Source organism: Urocampus carinirostris, chromosome 1, assembly GCF_059441175.1.
Source record: "Urocampus carinirostris isolate Australia breed hairy pipefish chromosome 1, RoL_Ucar_1.0, whole genome shotgun sequence".
In the NCBI taxonomy this organism is placed as follows: Eukaryota; Metazoa; Chordata; class Actinopteri; order Syngnathiformes; family Syngnathidae; genus Urocampus; species Urocampus carinirostris.
The window spans coordinates 21656165-21675891 of NC_142349.1; the positions used below are offsets into that span (position 1 = coordinate 21656165).

General features: G+C 41.9%; 1 protein-coding gene across 1 annotated transcript in view; it reads right to left on the minus strand.

Moving 5' to 3' along the window:
- Nucleotides 1-876: 876 nt before the first annotated feature.
- kank2 (KN motif and ankyrin repeat domains 2) overlaps nucleotides 877-19727 on the minus strand; it is a 33224-nt gene continuing 14373 nt past the window's right edge. The window contains exons 2-12 of the mRNA XM_088330004.1: nucleotides 12036-12118; nucleotides 10473-11855; nucleotides 9084-9281; nucleotides 8902-9010; nucleotides 6789-7232; nucleotides 6616-6703; nucleotides 5491-5710; nucleotides 3802-3944; nucleotides 3299-3499; nucleotides 3111-3209; nucleotides 877-1705 (exon numbers count right to left, since the gene is read on the minus strand). Of these exons, the coding sequence (XP_088186130.1) occupies nucleotides 1649-1705; nucleotides 3111-3209; nucleotides 3299-3499; nucleotides 3802-3944; nucleotides 5491-5710; nucleotides 6616-6703; nucleotides 6789-7232; nucleotides 8902-9010; nucleotides 9084-9281; nucleotides 10473-11855; nucleotides 12036-12072 (2979 nt within the window). The 5' untranslated portion in view covers nucleotides 12073-12118 and the 3' untranslated portion in view covers nucleotides 877-1648. The remainder of the gene's footprint in view (nucleotides 1706-3110; nucleotides 3210-3298; nucleotides 3500-3801; nucleotides 3945-5490; nucleotides 5711-6615; nucleotides 6704-6788; nucleotides 7233-8901; nucleotides 9011-9083; nucleotides 9282-10472; nucleotides 11856-12035; nucleotides 12119-19727) is intronic.

Below are 19727 nucleotides of genomic sequence, written 5' to 3' on the forward strand. Positions count from 1 at the left end.
GCCTTCCTGTGCGGAGTTTGCATGTTCCCCCCGTGCTTGCGTGGGTTTCCTTCTCCCATATTCCAAATTGTCCCTAGGTGTGAATGAGCGAGTGAGTTGTCTACCCCTGTGTGCCCAGCGACTGCCTGGCAACCAGTTCAGGGTGTCCCTTGCCCACTGCCCAAAGATAGCTGGGATGGGCTCCAACACCTACTGAGGATAGGCGGGGCAGATAATGGATGGATGGATGGACTGGTCATCTGCTGTAATTTGGATTGAAAACCGTTATTAACCACAAAATTTATATTTATGTGCACCATTTTGTCCACTGTTTTAGAATTGACCCAAATCTGTTTCATGCCAGAATTCATACAATAATACACTTCAAATGTCCATGAACATTTAAATGAATGACTAGAAGGTTCAAGCAAAACAAAAACAATTCCATTGTTTTTCAATTCAGGGAATCCCAAATTCATGGGTATCGCTGGTTTCTAATGTAGAAGAGTACAGAATGAAGATAAAAGGAATAATCCAAATCCTACCGTGACCTTGATGCAGAGCTATATGATGAATCAGATCCTGGATGTGAATTCTTGGTCTGGACTAGCTCGCCAATCTGATCACCAAGATTTCCTATCGTCTAAGGAATCGAGAGATTTTTCCAGGAGGCCAATAAAACTTTGTTGAAACGGGGAATAAAACAAATCATTGTTTGCTCATTGAAATATTATTTTATTTGATAATTTAGTTACATAATCAACTATTTACTACAAAGTGCTTCCTATCAAATTTCATTATTTTATTTAGAGGTCGAATTATCCTTATATTTATTTACTTTTCACTTGCTTTTTGAAGGGGTTACAAAATGTATTCCACAAAAAATAAACAAACACAGAAAGTGAGGTTTTTATTTATTCATTGAATTTCCCCCCAAAAATGACAGAAGAAACAGTCTGAAAATTGTACATAACCCTTCATAGGAAAAGGCTTTCATTAATAGCTGTGCGGTTACATTAAAACAGACGTGAGCACAAAACCCCAAAAGTGTATAAAAAAGATGTTTGAATGAAAAGATCATGTTTTTGTCAAAACTTGGATTTTCGATGCGGTAGCTACCATTTAAAACGGGTATAAATTATTTTTATATAACTTACACAGTTCAACCAATCCTTATCACTCACTTTCTGTTTCTATTCCTTCGATTGTGAGTGTCGCAGAAAGCAACATACCTTCCTGTACAAATGCCGTTCGATTATTTCCTCTGGCGCTCAACCTTCCTGAAAAAAAACTTTCATGGCTGTGGTACCTTATCAAAGTCAGTCAATTATTGGCTGGTGGGAATAAAATCAAAATCTGCTGGAGGTCAGTCCTGAGGTCGATCCGATTGAAAAAAGATAAAACTATCAAAAATAGAATACGTAACATTTGTGTATAAATACGGATAAAACGGTTGCGCTGGTGAGAAAGTGAATACAACCGCAATCAAGGTCACTTCTTCTAACATAATAGGAAAGGGCGCTTAATGGCTCGCTTGATTCCGAATGGCCGGCATCCCGATCTTCAAAATACTCATCTCGTGAGTGGACTCAAAATGCTTGAGAAAATAACAAAAGGCGTCAGTGCGAGACGGTTTCAAGTCATGTGTTCGAATGGTGTAGGCGGATGTTCATTTTATGTCGCTGGCAGGAGGAGACGAGCCCAGAAGAGGAGATTTTGGAGAAACCTGTGACATCAAAAGAGGTAGTTAGCAAACGAATGCTAATATGATGACTTCAATAAATGCACAGGCATGAAAACGGGTCAGGGCTTAAAAAGGTGAGAAGGGTGTGGAGGAAATACCGGATTTATTTGTGTATAATGCATGCCCCTAATTTTTAAAGAATATGAATACAATTTTGTTTACCTCAGCTCCAACTAAGCATCGAAATAGACAAACGTTGTAGCATACATACATGGGGCCATGTTTCAAATCATTGTTTACTATGGACACAATACCAAGATAAAATGTATACATTTAATGTTGCAGCACGTCGGCGCAGTGGTTGGCGCGTGAGCCCACAGTTCCGAGGTCATGAGATCGAACCTTCCTGTGTGGAGTTTGCCCGTGATTGCGTGGGTTTCCTCCGGGCATTCCGGTTTCCTCCCACATTCCAAAATCATGCATTTCAGGTGGATTGGCCGGTCCAAATTGTCCCTCGGTGGGAATGAGTGAGCAAGTTGTCTGTCCCTGTGTGCCCTGCGATTGGCTGGCAATCAGTTCAAGGTGTCCCCTGCCCACTGCCCGATGATTGCTGGAATGGGCTCCAGCACCCCTGCGACCCTACTGAGGATAAGTGGTGCAGATAATGGATGGATATTTCATGTCTTTCAAAGTCTGATTCATTATCAGCTACACCAAGGAGTTGATTCCCTCCTTGAGTTCTTTTGTGTTAATGCACATCTTTCAGGACTATAACCTGTTTTAACATTTGTCTCTGGTACCGTTCATAAAAATAGTGTGAAAATGAGATAAAATCGAATGCGCCTGACACACAAATAAATACAGTAATCCTGCCGGCGCAAACAACACTAATTTGAATTCAGACGCACCACCACAAACGGTCGATTCACTCTGGGAATTCTCACAATAACTCCTCAAAACATTTTCTCCTCGGATTTGTACAATTCACATCAGTCACCCGTTTTGACTTAACAGTGAGTTTCTCCTTAAGGTTCGATTTTCATGCCTACAAAGTGAAACAAAACTTCATAATGATTTTTGACTCTGTTTTGTTATCTCTCTAACATTTGCATCTGGTACTGTGATTAAAAATAGCGTAATAATGAGATAAAACATGTTCCATCCTATGTTCGTAGTGGCCTGGTGGTTAGGATTCAGCGCTTTTACCGTTGCTCTCCGGGGTGGACCCTCATTGCCACCATTGTTATGCAATTGTGATCGGCGATAAATGTCGACTGATCAACAAATATTATAATACACGGGTATACATTTCCAATTTGTTCCAGATATATGGCACACCAGATTATTAGATGCACGTACAAATTTCTGGTCGATTCAGGGTTCTTGGGTGTGCCTAGAGTTCGGATAATTCGTTAATTGCCAAATGGATGCGTAAGGGTTCACTCGCCGGAGAAGGAGGCTTGGCAAAGTTGAGGTGAGCATAGAGAAGCACGGCAATGTCGTTCTGGCTGGCCTCCAGGGCGATGGAGAGCGCCGTGCTGCCGTCCTGAAACACAACATTGCAAGGCCACGTCAAGATATAAACTGGACTTCTTCGTTTATTCGTTTTCTCTCTGGAAAGAAGGAGGCGCTCACGTTATCGGCGAGGGTGGCGTCGCAGCCGGGCACGGACAGCAGCTGGCGCACGATGTCCACATGGCCGTGCTCGCACGCGCACATGAGCGCTGTGGAGCCGTCTTCGTCACGGATGTTGACCTGGGCCCCGCAGGAAAGGAGGGCTCGAACCATGTCCCCTCGCCCGTGGCTGACGGCCAGCATTAACGCCGTCTGGCCGGCCTGCCGCACACGCCAGAAATACATCAATCTGTGCTCCAGTAAACAATATCAATTTGGGGGGATTTATAGCAGGGGATTTATTCAGGCCAGTGTGACAAATCTAAGAGAAGCACAAAAAAAGATGAGCCCATCGCATCAAAGAAGGTTTGTAGTTTTAAATATGCCCACTAGATGTTACCAAAGCCGAGCACCACAGCTGTATTTGCTGACTATCACACTCTCACTCATCCAGGACAAAAAAAATGAATGAAAAGCAAGCTTTGTGGGCTTGCAGTAAGAGCATGCCACCAAAGAGGGCGCACCTGGCTGGCTTTAGCGTTGACGTCACCAGTTCGTAGCAGCTGCAGGACAGTTTGAAGGTCGCTGTCTGAATGGAAGGCAGCCAGCGCCGTGAGCATGATGGCCGTGTAACCTGCTTTGTTTTGCTTGTCGGCATTACACAGACCTGTCGGAGGGAAAAAAGTCAAGCTATTAAAAGAAGGAAAACATGATGATTTCAAAGCTAAGGACTTTTGATTCAGCTTTGTGTATTAAACTTGCATGTCCTCCTGCACTTTTAAAAGTAAACTCATGGCAAATTGAAGATTGGCTGACGACTTATTCAAAATAACACAAATGAAAGGGAAAAAAAGAGAAACCATTGAGGAGAATAATACTACCATTGAGGAGATTAATGGAACATATTCACAAAATTATACTGTACAGTGTTTACCATAAATAAGAAGATTCTGGCCGGGGTTTAATTGACCCCACCGTAGTCTCATAAACTTAAGATATTTATGAATACGAATAAATAAATAAACGTTTCGATTTTTCGTCAATATACAGTGCAAACACTAGGGTGTGTAATTCTGCAACTTTCTCGGTCAGAAGGAATCTTAATTGGCCAGCCCCTGCCCCCGTGCTAAAACGCAGTATGACATTCGGTTGTTGTGGTGTTTGTCGCGGTCCGCCTGCACCATGCTTAGAAGGCATGGTAAAATGTGACATTGATGAATGTCACGTTTTTCCCAAGTTGAACATTTTTTAGCTCTTGGTGAACAGAAAAAAAGATTTAGCGAAGAGGGTTCCATGCAGAAAACCTGCCAAGCGCCTCATTGCACGGCAGGCATTTTCAAGCAATTAGGAAAAACTCACTCAGAGAAGGAAAACGCTTTGGTTGACACTGGCCCAAACTGTAGCTTATAAGTTGCCCATGACATAACCTCGTGTAAACCATCAAAAAAGACCCGCCATCCTGTCATAGCATCAATCACAAAAGCAGCGGTACGGATATTAATACTAATTAACAATCACCACTATGAGTATTAAATTGAATTCCATTCAAAACTTAGATTGGTGATTTGGTCTGTTTAATCGCTGTTGCGATACCTCAAAATGGTAAAGCATTGGCATCAGAGTAACACAATTTTTAGTCTAATTTGAATACAGGCAGATTTTAATTGAATTAAACTCCTGTGTTGTTTACCATGATTAGTGGGTGTGATGTGTTTGGTGTTTCATTTCATTCATAACTAGTGTATTTATGATTCCATACTTTACAAGGGCACACATTCAACATATAATAAGCGTTTGCTCTAAAAGTGCACCAGATCGTTATAATTTAAGTTGTACCATATCTTTTTTTCTGGAAGAGCATGTCCATGGAATACCCCAGAATGCCCACCCACCAGGGTCTCACAAAATGTTATGGGAAAAACTGCTATGCACAAATAAACACCCTTTGTTATTGTACTGTATTTGTAGATTTATTAATAGCCCGTTGTTTTGGTTGGTGAGTCTAGCACAGTACTAGGTTCTTATATGAGGTCAAACGCAATAAAAAGTGACCGGATCCCTAAGAATTACTTGTTGCTGAATTTGTCTCTTAATTATATTCAATATCAATCTGGGCAAAAGGCCCGAAAGACAGTGAGACATCTAACTATAAACGCCCCTCTTAACTTCCACAGCACAACCTGGTGGTTCCACATAAAAACTACACCAATCACCCGTGTCAAGCAGCAATTTAACCACAGAGAAGTTGGAATGCGAGACGGTGTAGTGCAGCGCCGTGTTGCCGTTGCCGTCTGCCATGTTGACGACAAACTGCAGCAACTGAGGTGAGACGGCAGAAAAAGCTTCCATGTAGGCCCGAACAGCCTCCACGTCTGCCGCTTTATGACAGGACACACGCAGCCACTCCTGCAGAACGCTGGTGTACGCCTCCCTCTGAGCAGAGACATAGTTGGGACACATTCAGGGACAACAAATGATACAAATTGTACTTTTTATGAGTGTGACAATATTCCGATACAGCAATACTTTTCCTCAAGATCTTTTTTAAATATGAATGCCAAAATAATATTACCATGAGCACCTGTTGCCAAAATGTAATGGCAGCTGCTAATGCGACAAGTGTCACGCTCTTAGCGGTTAGTGTCACATTGCCAAATGCTAGCACCATTATTTAACAGCAGCACAAATACAACCAATGTACTAGAATCACGTAGCTAGGGCGAATGAAGTGACTGATGCAGCCAGCGTGTAAGCAACTGGCGTCTGTTATACTAGAACTCTATGCACTCTACGTCATCACCGGATCACACATTGTTGCCCGAAAACAGCCGGAGTAGCAGTTTAAATGGAGCGAGATAAGATTTTTATTTTGAGTTGCATTTTTAGAGTCCCGATTTACAAAAACAATATCCATTTCTGAAATAACTGTTATTAAGATATAACTAAGTTGTAATTATGGTATAATCATATATAATAACTGTATAGTGAGTTATTATTAAATTGATCATGTATTCTACGATTGTAGAAATAGAGTTAATTTGCCCTTTACAAAAAATACTATAAATATACTTCCTAAAAATTGTTACCATTTTCCATTAATTTCCAAATATCCTAGAAAATCACAGCGACCTATCACTGGTGAAACTGATTTGTACTGCCGTAGCATGACATAATCGGTAATGTGAGCCTTAGATCTTATAAATGGAATAGAATTATGGGGCACCTAAATGTCCCCCCTTCCTTTATAATTGTTGTATACAGCGCAAGGTTGTTTTTAAACTGTATGTTGACTGTAAGACACTACTGGAATAGCCGTAGATGCTAGGGGTTCGGCCTACCGCTCTTTGTTGTCTGAAGGCGTCAGGCTCCCCGAAGGCCTCGTAGAGGACATGAAGAGCAGCCACCAGGTCATCGCTTAGCTCCAATCTACAATAAAGATCAATAAAACAGGAGATTGATGATTCCTCCAATTGTGTGCTTTTGCCAGGCCACAGATCACCTGTGGTCTTACCTGACTTGACTCGCAGCGGCTCTCCCAGACGCAGGATCAGATTCCGACTGGTCAGATGAGACTGCAGAGTCCGGTTGCTGCCTGGAAATGTCATGACTTTGATCCACTGAGGACGGCTTGGATTCAGGGCTGGTGGCTGATATTAGGTCGAAAGGCTCCTGGCACTTGTGAGCGTTTGATGGACACAGATGAGCCGGGCCGGAGCCAGGCAAACATTCAGGAGCGACTGACTCGGTCGCTGGTGACGTTTGAGGTTCTTCCGCCTTAATGGGCGGAGAGTCAGAAGTCATCTGATTCTGCTGAAGTACGTCGCCCTCGAGAGGCAGGGAAGATGGCTTGTGCTCAGACGTGGACTCCGGCAGTTTTTCTCTGGCTTCGTGGTACTCGCTGGAGTCGCTCTCCTCGTCCGAGCTGCTGCTGTCATCGGACGATGTTGACTCGTAACTGCAGGAAAACAGCACTATTTCCTCAGAACACATAGACAGATATCATGCATATAATGGTCAAAATACACCGTGAGTTGACAACAGTACTATTGGGTGTTTTTCTGTGCATGACTTCATTTAGAATCTGTTGCATTGGCCAAGACCGGAAGCTTGTCATTGTTTTCAATTGGATTTTAAGCATCAGTTATTCCTCATCTTCAGTTTTTATGTTGACTGTGTAGTCTGTTGATGTCCTTGCAACATCCTGGAATTACCTCATAAGAGACCACTTCTCAAGCTTTCCTTATTCTTCTAATGCTGTGATTCTTGAAGTTTTTCCTTGCCCTCGTGTAGGTTTCAGATCAGGTGATGTTGTCTGCGAAGCCCTTTGAGACGTTTTGGGATTAAGGGCTATACACATAAATAAGACTTGACATATTTTTTCTGCACTCCTATGCTTTTTTAACTAGGTTTTGTGTGTATGGGTGTTTGACTGCGAGTTAAATACTTCAGAAACCTCTATGCATGCAGTACATTCACAGTGTCACATGTTCTTTTCTTATTTTTTTCTTTATATTTTGTTTGTATATCTTTTAAAATGTTTGTGCCATGTATAAATGAATCCCAGGTGGTGTTGTAGTATATAGCTGTCAGCCTTGTCTCCAAAAAGTGTCATTTTGATAGTGTGTTACCCTCTCATCCCCACCACCCACTCCTTATAACAAAGTGCCAGGCTTGTAAGGGTGCTGGTCACTTGCAAAACAAATACAACACGTCATGAGTCATTTATTTTTTACTAACTAAAGAAAGAATTTGCACTGACATGCAAAGATCAGACAGGACTGGACTTTTCAAATTGGCAATTACCTGTGAAAAATACCCTTTTTCCTACTGTTTATGATGACACTCAGTCTTGTTTATCCTCAAACTATGGCCTGTTTGATTCAAAAGTAGTAAATTTACTAGTTGTCACATCATGCATTGACAGGAGAGGTAAAAAGGAAAACTTGCAGGAAGCTGTTAATGGAAGAATCTCTGCTATCAAGATGAAAGCAGAAAGCCAAATGGGTATGTTTTTTTTTTAATTTTACACTTCTTTAAGGAATAAGAAAATCATTTGATGTTTATTTGGACAGTTGTTTTATTTTTAGAACACCAAATATGCCATTGTTATTATTTTAACTATTATTGAGGGCTTATGCACTGTTTAAATAATGGTAACAATTGGCCAATCATGTTGCTGTTCTTTGATTACCACACCCTTCATGGCTGATCTGCCTTCTGTTACCTAGGAGATTATAATAAAAATATAAGGTTCTCGGGAGGACCCTTAGAACATGTTTTTTTTCCTTATCTTGACGTTTTTTGTTCAGTCCTTTGCCATCTCCTTGCAAGCTCACAATTCATTTTAGTCTATTCTCCTTAGTTTGAGTATCTACTAAATTATAAGTATTTTAATAAGGCAGCGGTTCTCAAAGAGGGGTAATCATATCTCTAGCGGTACTTGAAGTTATTTCAAGGGGTACTTGAGATTTTTAGAAATTTTACCAGAGGTAAATCAACAAAAGTCTGTTGAGTAACCCTGCTATAAGAGATTCAAAAAGCGGGAAGTAAGCCTTTTTTTCTCGTAAGACTTGTCCCTCTGAATGTATGTGCGCACTAGTATGATGTATTCAAACAACACGTACCCTCCATTAACCCCAATGAACTGAAGGTTTTTCTTAGTGGATGGAGAGCCAGGTTCTCCCTCTGCTTTCCGCTTCATGATGGACCTCAGAGAGGTTTGGAAGGACGAGGCTGTTAAAAGTTGAAATGAGTCCCTTGTAAGATGGTAACAGAGGCAAGTAGCAGCATCTCTACAGCAGCAAACCTTCGATGGGGCCGTCTTTAAGTGTCTCGCCTTCTAACTCCTTACAGGTCTCGTCCTCTTTGGAGAACACGCCAGCAGGCTGACTGCTGGCTGTGGCGACAGCAGGGTTTGCCACTGGCACGGATGTGGATAACTCGCTTTTGAGGATGTCACGCACTTGCTTGGAGCTGACTGCAATAGGCACCCCCATCGCAGCTTCTGGAGAAGGAAATTTAACATAAATAATACAATATTGAGTTTTTGGGTGGAGTTGTAGTACAGGGTTCAAATACACGATAACCTTGATGAAGATTAACCAAATTTGACGTCTGAACTTTTAATCAACTTAAAAGTATTCAATGTGTCAATGCTTTGTTTTTTCTTGTGTTCTAAATATTGCAATTTTCAAAGGTAATATTCTCATCTATTTCTCAACAAAGCAATACAATAAAGTATAATACAGATATGTTTGCTGTATTCTGCTTGTTTCTATTTTTAACTTTTTTTGCTGTCATTGATTTCCACACCCTACCTTAGGGTGTATCTGCTTTTTGTAACCTAGGGGATTTAATAAAAAAAGATGGCTTGGGAGAGGGCTTTGAGAACAGATTGTGAACTTTGTTTTGTGAGGGTTTTTTGTACAGTCCTCGCTTGTTCTTCTTGCAAGTTCTAAATTCAATGATGTCTTCTCTCCTTCTTTTGAGTGTTTACAAAACTATAAGCTTGATTACAAAAAATAATGTTATGATTTTGTGATAAGGAATTAGGTGCCACTCCATGACCTGTCTTGTCATGTGCCCATTTTACAATCAAACATCAGAAATATTATTTTCAAAAGAATACAAAACAGCCATTAATTGTATGCACTTTTAAGAAAGAATAGTGTCTTGAGAGTAGTAGTAGTAGTAGTGGTTTCAGTAGTTGGGAACCCATACTTGTATCAGTCTTGAAAAAAAGAAGAATTGAACATCATTGCAAAATACATCACCACGACCCAAATGAGTATAACTTGTTGGCAGACTTTACACAGGGACAACAGTAGCCGGAATTGAACCCAGAACTTCGAACTTTGAGACACGCTTGCTAACCTATCTTCCACAGTACCGCCGGAATTAACAAGAATAAAGCAAATAAACCACTAACAAATATGTATGCTTATTGTACTTCCAAAAGAGTTGAATTTTCATGTATTTTTTTAAATTGAGTTCAACAACTTCACACATTTCTAGCAAACTAAAGTTCTCATGGGTCAGATATACATAAATCGAATAACAATATTCAAGAAAATTTCTGCAATGTATGGTCTACTTATGGATCAAACACAGGTAGTGTCTCTCACTGCTCTTGCTGAAATTCAACCCAAAAAAGTACCTATTTTATGAGTGATGCGTTGAGTACCAATTCCAGTACCTGTTGAGCCATCCAATTGTGCACCGTGGTGACCCTCCAACAGAGATGATGGTGAGCTGCAGCTAACGGCACAAAGCAGAGTGCCGACTTCCACCACAGTGGGCTGCTCCAGCGTGTACACTTGGATACCAACAGTTCTCTGCTCCCTGTGCGGGGACTGCTGCGTAAAGCTGACCACCGTCTGCAGGTTGCCTTCCTGCAGATCCTGCCAACCCATGGTGGTGGCAAAGACCGGGTGCTCGGCCCGAAGGCCACCGTCCATGCGGCTGGTCGCCGATTGAAGCTCCTCCATCATCCTTTTCAGCTGAGCTTCCAGATGAACCACCTGGTTCTTCAGAGCCTCGGCCTCCGGCAGAAGTCCTAAGTCCACCTCCCGAACACCTACCCCCACCTGCCGGCTGCTCTTCTCGCCCTCCGGTCCCACTCCGATGGTGCGCACCTCCCGTTTGCCATCCAGCCTCGCCCCGGCAACGATGACAGTGTCCTCGATCTCGCAGCCTGAGTCTAGTTTGGCGGCTTCTGGAGTGGCAGGTGACATGGGGCCTGTTGGCTTGTCTGCACCCGTAGCTCCTGCACTCACCTCTTCTTCCGGAATGTCAATGTAGAGCTCCCCACGGCTGCGACCCCTGCTGAAGCCCAACGTGTGGCCCAAAAACTTCTGGCTCTTAAGTTGAACGCTGAGCTGACGCTTCTCTTCCTGCAGCACGGAGATCTTCACCTGCAGTACCGGGATTGTCTTCACCTGCTCCTCGAGGTCTCGGATCTTCCTCAGGGCGGCCGCCATCTGCTCCCTGACGTGTTGCAGGTGTGCCGGAGTAGGAGTCACTGGGGTGGAGAGGCCAGAGCTCATTGGAGTTAAAGTTCCAGCTCCTCCGGTGCCGCTGCTGCTGCCTCCTCCGGCTCCCCCGTGGGCACGGTTAAAGCTATGAGCGCTGCTTATGGACGTGTTGGAGCCCACCACGCTGCTGTGCATGCTGCCAAGGTTTGAAAACCTCCTTCTTTCTTTCTCCTCCTCCAGTTTCCTTCGCGCATCCAATAAGGTCTTTTCCACACGGGCAGTACTGAAGTTGGGTCTGTGCATAGTGTGGTAGCCAGGAGCGCAGTAGGAGAAGGAGGAGTGTCGACTGTCCATGCTGGCGTTGGAGCAGAGAGACTCTGTGGAGGTCCACCAGGAGCCCGTGTAACCGTAGCTGCCACGGGGCAGCGAGCCATAGCGCGGGCGCCGCTGGATGGCTACCTTCTTGATGGTGTTCCCCTTTTCGATGTCGTTGACATATTTGAGGAAGTCCAGGTCCAGACGGTAGCCGTAGGGGGTCTCTACAGAGTATGGTGCCTCCTGCTCCTTGCCGTGCAGGGAGGCGGGAGCTGGTGAGCCGAGCTTCCCTGCAGCGGAAGGAAATCAACTTTAAATAAAAGGAAATCTGTGTCTAATCTTGGGCTCAGACTTCAGAAAATGGGATGAACTCTGGACCACAGTTGTTTGGGTAGATTGACTACATGGGATTTAACTTTCTCTATTTAAAAGAAAATTATTGGTGGGCTTATGATGAGGATCGAAGTTACCTGGAAAGCCGGGGTCCATATGCAGCACTTGAGCCATTTTTGGACAGGGGGCTGCTATCAGATCGTCACCCACCTACTATAACCTGAGGGAGGCAGAGAGAATACATTTATTTTAGACGGTATTGGCAGTTTGTAAAAATGCTGCTGTTGCCAAATGAGACATGAGGTCTCTGGTATTTCCGTGGCATCACTAGATTAATAAATTTATTTTTCAATAGAGAGATTTCCTCAACAATGTTGAAGGTAATTTAAACCCAGGGCTGCAAACAACAACTATTCCAATAGTCGACTAGTCAGGATTTAATTATGTGGCAAATGATAATAAACACTAGAAAAACTGTAACAATTAAAAAAATACAACTATTATTAAACATTATGTTGATTGGTACAAAATTAAATAAAAAACAATTAGGAATAGTGCTCGGTCAAAAGAGACATAAACCCACAAAAAAAACGGTCTCCTTTTTAGAGGTAGGCAAATAAATAATAAATTAAAATAAAGTAAACATTTTGTATCCCTGTAAACCAAAATCAGGCTAATTAGCAGCAATAAAACAGTAATTAAAAAAATACAATGTGCATTTTGTGAACAGAATTCAATGGTCAACAACAAAGTTTGTAACAAAAGGACTTAAATAGTCTCAACGGTTTGAAATCTGTTGGTTTTAAAGGCATCCAGGGTGACTCTTTTTTGAAATGCATGCATTTAAATACAATTAAGTTGGTCAGACGCAGTCTGGCATAACACTCAAACTCTCTTTTATAGTGAAATATCAATCATTCAATTACTATACGGAAGCCATCCCCCTAGTGGGAGGTGGCTAGAGTAAAAAAAAAAAATCACAGTCACCAAACATACATCTCCCTTCGCTCTTCTCAACCTGACACAGAAAATTAAGCCTACAGCACAACAAGGGGTCAGCTGCTGTGCCATACAACTCATCACCAGCAGGGAGGCCTGACAGCATACACTGGCTAAAACCTTCCACATCATATGCATCAATATCCGTCATTCTTCACGATCCCTTGCCACTCACATCTATCTTCAGCACACACTCTTGCATCCATTAAAATAACAAACTTCTTATCCAGAGCACGTTTTACTCCATCCATCCAAACATTTTTGGGCCTTCCTCTCATTCAATTTCCCCACACTCCTGCACTACATACGCTTTTAGTCATCCAGCTATTCATTATCTGCTCAGCTTATCCTCAGTAGGGTCGCGGGGGTGCTGGAGCCCATTCCAGCCATCTTCAGGCATTGGGCAGGGGTCTCCATAAGCTGGTTGCCATCCAGTCGCAGGGCAAACAAAGACTGACAATTCACTCGTTCATTCACACCTGGGCCGGCCAATTAACTTGACATGCATGTTTTTGGGAATGTGGGAAGAAACCGGAGTTCCCGGAGGAAACCCACGCAGGCACATGGAGGACACGCAAACACCACACGGGGAGGGTGCGATAGCTGGACTTGCACCCTGAAACTCCGCACCGTGGGGCTGCCCACTAACCACCCAGCCGCCGTGCTGCCCGCTTTTAGTCAAGTCAGCAAGATCTCTCATGACACCATCTCTTCTCCTTACATCCTCATGACCTTAACTTATCAAGTCGTGTCACTCCACTCATATTGCACAAACGCCTTATTTTAAAGACACTCCAGGCCTCTTAGCCATACACCACACCTCAATACAATATTTGCTTTGCATCCATTTGCGTATCTCTAGATTGGAACAATCCGTTCAGCACACCCATTGCCTTGCACCCTTCGCCCACCCTTTTCTTCACATCCTCCAAAACACCACCTGCTTCCACATACATACCCAGATAATTAAAACCATCTACCTCCAGCAACTTTACATCATTCAACAAAATCTCTGAACCAACTACCTCACTACCTCTCAAGCGCCTCATTTCCTTTTATTTTCTAAATTCACCTTAAGCTTCCTTCTCTTACACTCTCTATCAAACTCCACTGCCAAAGCACTCAGTCCTGATGCAGAGTCAGCCACCAAAGCATTGTCATCCCCAAACAACAGCTGACTTATTGTACATGAAACCCACCCTCCCCCACTATACCTGCACTCCCTGATCTTACACGCACCACTCCATCCATTTATAAATTGAACAGCTAAGGTGACATAACACACCATTGCCTCAAACCCATTCTTACCGGAAACCACTCGCTCACTTCACTCCCCACTCTCACACAAATATACGTGTAAAAGATGTACAATGCATCTCATCAAAACCGTATTGGCTTGAATGTTACTTGAATCTTACTAAAGCAAGTCAGACCCCCCTCTTTCAAATGTCCGATGTGCTTCATTTTAAAAGGTAACCGGGGTACTGCCATGATATGCAAGGAAGGTCTGCTTTAAAAAATTGCAAGTAGTCTTTTTATTCGCTAAGATCCCAAACTTTAAAAAAAAATTGGGCGTGTACTTGATGTTTATAGCATAATTTCTGTAAGTAACCGGCCGACACAGAGACGCTATTGCGGGTGAGCGACTCTCAGCAGAGATCATAATCTTGTAAGATGCCTCAGTAGGAAAAAAGGGTCAGGCGGCAGCAGTCGAGAATGGAATAAATTATCGCCTATTTCCATTATCGATTTTTGTCGAGGTTAATTAATCGTTGCAGCCCCACTCACCCCCATTACATACAATATATGTTACTCACAACAGTGCCCTATTTTTTCCCTTCTTTGCTGCTGCACTGCTTCCATTATGTGTAAAATAATGGTACACGTTTTGGCCATTGTTATGTAAAATGTGCTCTCGCATGGCCTAAAGTCCAGCCATTGATGGGAACAATTTTATCTTATGATTACTTAGAATTCAAAGCAACAAATGCAAAGTTTTATTCTGGATGTGTTATATTGTTTTTGTGTTTTTATCGCACGTGACTTCTGAAGTGCTGCAGTTGACGATCCGTGTGTTGCAAATTAGTGTGACTTTGCTTCTTCTGTACACTGTTGAATCATTTTCGCATGAGGTGGAAATGGTCAGCTCTTAAGTTTAAAGTTAAAGTATCAATTTTGTTTTTCCTGAGTGGAGCTAAAAGTGCTTCCAAGTTTTTGTGATCTGTAAAGTTGTGAAAACACACAATCACAAATTTTTACTTTTTAACCACTGTCTTATTGTGAGACCCTAGTTACCCATTCTCCTCTCATCTAATTTTATCCATCCATTTTTCTGACTGTGGCGTGGCACAGTTGCCTATATGTGTGTGTGTGTGTGTGTGTGGGTTTGTTTCTCTTAGTCTGCGCCGAAGAGGAGTTACGGGGGGAAAAAGTTTCCTGGCAGCTAATTCCAGGACAGAGCTTTGAGTCGTGTAGCCATATTAGGAATTGTCTGTACATGTAAACTTCAGGCTCGCAAAATCATTGTTCACACGCGCACACATACAGCCATCTAAATTTTTGTGTCTATTTATTTCTTCAACTGATTTCCCCTCCCAAATATCAGCTGATGATCAGGAGTTCTCAGCTGGTCTTCCTGTGCTCTATGCTAATTGTGCAGCATCGTGATGTATTTTCCTCAAACACATGACCGCCTGTTTCTTCCTGGGAAACCCATAAGCTTGCCTTGCATCAAAGTTTGTCTACTTGGAAAATATTAACTTTTTCAGTCAAACAGGATGTAATATCTAACCAACCAAAATCTGAACAAACGATTGTTTCGGCCGTAATCAAATAACTTTAGAAACAAGTTGACGGTCATATGTTTATTATAATCTATCATATATTCTGTTAGATTCATCAGAAATAAAGCATTACTGACTATAAGTTGTCCTACACAGTTCAATTGGAGATCAACCAAGATTTTTAAACTTTGAAAAATCAAGGTAGTTGACACTTCGAGGCAATGTTAAACTCCAAAACATTGATTTGAGACTGAAGCTCAATCCCATTACTCTTCCTTCCCAACATTTTGCACCTTACTCTAGCAATGGACGCTAATGAGGAAATGAAGGCCGTCTCATTCCTACACAAAAGGTAGAGGGAGGTAGAAGAGTAAGGGTCACACTTCTCCCTAATCACACCCCCTCGACGTTACTGACCAGCTGGATGCAATTGTGGAACAGAGAGGACCAAATATATGTGTATAAGTAAGGTAATAGAACGTAAATTCATATAGTGGTCGCTGCAAGACAATGAAAAGCAAAGAGGCAGGAGTGAGAGGCCGTTGCAGGGATGACGAGGAAGAATAAATAAGAGTGCCAAAATCGGGATGGGATGGGTCTCCGTCGAATCAATGATTAAAAAAAAACCTGTATTACTGGTTGACTTCTTGAATTAATGAGAATATAGATTTTAAGTTTTGATAAAAAAAAAATTAAAACTAATTTGGATACGTTCAGAAAATTTTGTTTGATTGTATAGGCAAGTACCACAGTGAAAATATTAAGTTTGTCTATCAAAAGTGTGTTTTTTTGGGCCTTGCATCTTTTTGAAAAATTCCCGGCCAGTTCTTGTAACTTGGATTTTCTCCTATCGGGCAAAATTTCTGCTCGAAAGACCTCTTGTTTCTTGAATTTCTCATAGCTTGAGTATCTCTTATGAAGAGGTATCACTCTATTTCATTACTAACAAAATATATTTGTGGTGACATTTCTTTCAATGCAACTGTAATGTTTGTGACTTGCGTAATTACTAAGTTATTTACATCAATTCATTTCTCACACCATTTAATGAAATCCAGTTACATTAGGGTTCTTGAGGACAGCCATTACACTGATGAAAATAGGTTTGACATCTCTGGTTTGGAGATTTTACAGCAAAATATGCGCCAATGGATATTTTCAAAGTGCAAATAAAGATTTTCTTTAAAACCATGTATTTTAAAATCTGCTCGAACAGGCATTCTCTGTTAGCGTGTCATTTGAATGGAACGCTCAGTGTACAGCGTGCAGGGGTGAGTGTGTTACTTCCAGCGAGACAGATGCTAGGGAGGCCTGTTGTCATGGGTGTTTTTTTTCTCTCTGTCTTTTTTCAAGGGTAAAAGAGATGAATAAATAATAATAATAATAATTTCCTTTGTATTGTCATTCTGTGTAACAATGTAAACAGAACGAAATGTCGATACACCTGACCCGTTGTAGCGAGCCGATGCAGCCGCAGCCAACAGAGGGCGCCGCCATTTTACCAATGTTATAAGTCTTAGGTATGACTCGGCCGAGGCGCGAACCAGCGACCTCCCAGTCTCAAAGCGGGCGCCTTACCATCTAGGCTCCTGAGCTGGTTTTTATGTCTCAAAGTTAAATTAAGCCTCAGCCACAAGTCTGCAGTACTGAAGATGTTTGGTGGCCTAGCTGTGCACTCTAATTCTATCTCATCAACTTCCTTCAGTCCGCCCGTCCACACGCACACACTCACAACACTGTCCTGCTCTGCATAACATGAAACATGAATATGACACTTTAATTCCACACTGTCGATAAACGGAGCCAAAACGGGCTCGTTTCCATGCTGCCGATTGATCCCAATTATGATTCTGTCTTCATGTATTGGCCATCACCCATTTTCCTGTCTCCATAAATCCCAGTGTTGGAACATCATTTAAATACCTACTGGAAAGACAAATTCCCTTCCAGTAATCTTGGCTAACTCATCAAGCCAATCAAATTGATGACAGGAACCGTTTTCTTTTATTTCAATGGCTTGAAATGTGGCAAGCCTAACACTCCGTCTCAATATTTAAAAGAGTCTTGCTTGTACAGTGAGCCTGAGAGTGTGTGGCAGTGTTGGTATGAGTGCGTCATGAAGGGCACAGATAAGCGGAATCACCTCGAGACATTAAAGTGACTCGGGGACTTTAAACATACCAATGAATTTAGTCAGCATTTCCAAGTTTTCTACATTTTGCCAGTGAATGAGTACCGTATTTTCCGCACTATAGGGCGCACCGGGTTATAGGGCGCACCCCCAAAAAATAGTTTTTGGTCCTATATCTTCCATACATAAAGCGCACCGGATTATAAGGCGCTACAATGGGAACGTCGACAGAACAGTCAGATAGTTCAGTCAAACTTATTACCCCCTTAACATTCCGAAAGCTTGCAAAGAAGCAAATACGTGTCGTAGACACGTGCGGATGCGGTGTCCGTACGATGTCACTCAAATGCATCGTTCCAAATATCATTCGGAAGGTTAAAGTCTTGAGATTCAAGAAATGCCAACCATTCCTTAGTTTCTATTTTCTTTTTAGCTCGCAACTTTGCTGTGCATATGACAATAAACACTTGGAATTGATTTTAATTTAAAAAAAGACCCATCACAGAAACATCAAGATTACTCTGAAACAAGATACTGGGAAAATATATAGCCGGAGTAGCTCACCGAAGTCGTTGCGTTCAATAATAATGTGCAACCATGGTCATCTTATATCCGTGAGTGTAGTAAATCCAGGAGAGTAAAATATTTACAAATACAGAATGGTAAAACATGTTTGCTCCATGCCGTAGACAACCAAACTTGCTATTCACATTCATCTTTTTCGGCCAATTGTAGGCTTTGTTTTGCACCTTTAGCCTATGCGAGCCTGTAAATGATAAAAAGGATCCGCCCCCTTTACCTCCGAATAACTTTAGCCAATAGTGATCGATTCAAATGATGATTGACACATTGGCTGGGAAGTGAAACGCCGGCATATGTATCCCAGCATACACCGCGGACCACATCGCCTACGAGGAAAAATCTAGTCGGCGGCTGCTTGCCTTTGATGCGAGACCTTGCGACTTAATATTGATCTATATATAAGGCACACTGTATTATAAGGCGCATGGTCAGTTTTTGAAAAAAAAAAAAGGCTTTTAGGTGCGCCTTATAGTGCGGAAAATACGGTAATTCTGGCACAAAAAGTCATCGGCGCTAACTAGACAAAAGGCTGCAAATGAAGTGAACTGACCATTTAAAAAAATCTATATACATCCACCTTAGTCCTAACTGCAATTCGTAAACAATGGTACCATTACATATCACTAATGGTTGTGGTAGACAAAATGCATAGCCACAGCTGTCCTGAAGCCAACTGACAGAGGCATAGCCACCTTTTCACACCTGCGACCCTTCCAACCACTATCAGTGCTTTCCAAACGCCAAAATTGCACTATTGTGTTATTTTGCGACTTTTTAGTAAAAAACAAAAAGTCTTCAAGAGTAATGCTAATAAATGGTGATTATGATGTACTTATTCTATGAATGTATTCATATCTTCAATTGCAACTTGAATGGATTTGATAGCTACTTATTGTTAACTTGGCTGATTTAAAGAGGCCAAGGGAAGAAAACAAAATCGATTGGTTTTCTGTTTTTTTCTTTTGGGAAAATTTGCACCAGATAAAATCAATTCTGGATACGGACATGATCCGGGAACAAAAAAAATCAAAGATGTAGAATTATCATTGTACAACAAAATCTTCTTGTCAATTCTACTCATTATCGTCGATATGAAAATACTGGTGTGTAGTGGCATGGAGTTGTCACGTCATGTATATCTTAGTTGATAGGCATAGTGAGGAATTTAGGTTTTGGTTAAAGCACTCTTTGTAACTGTTTATTTTTAGATGTTCAAACATTCTAAGCTCACAGGACACATAAAATCATGTGGTGGACTACATTTGTCCCTCGATCCATGAGTTTGACACTTGTGCTCTAAACTGTTCCGAAATATTTCCTACGGAAAGAGGACA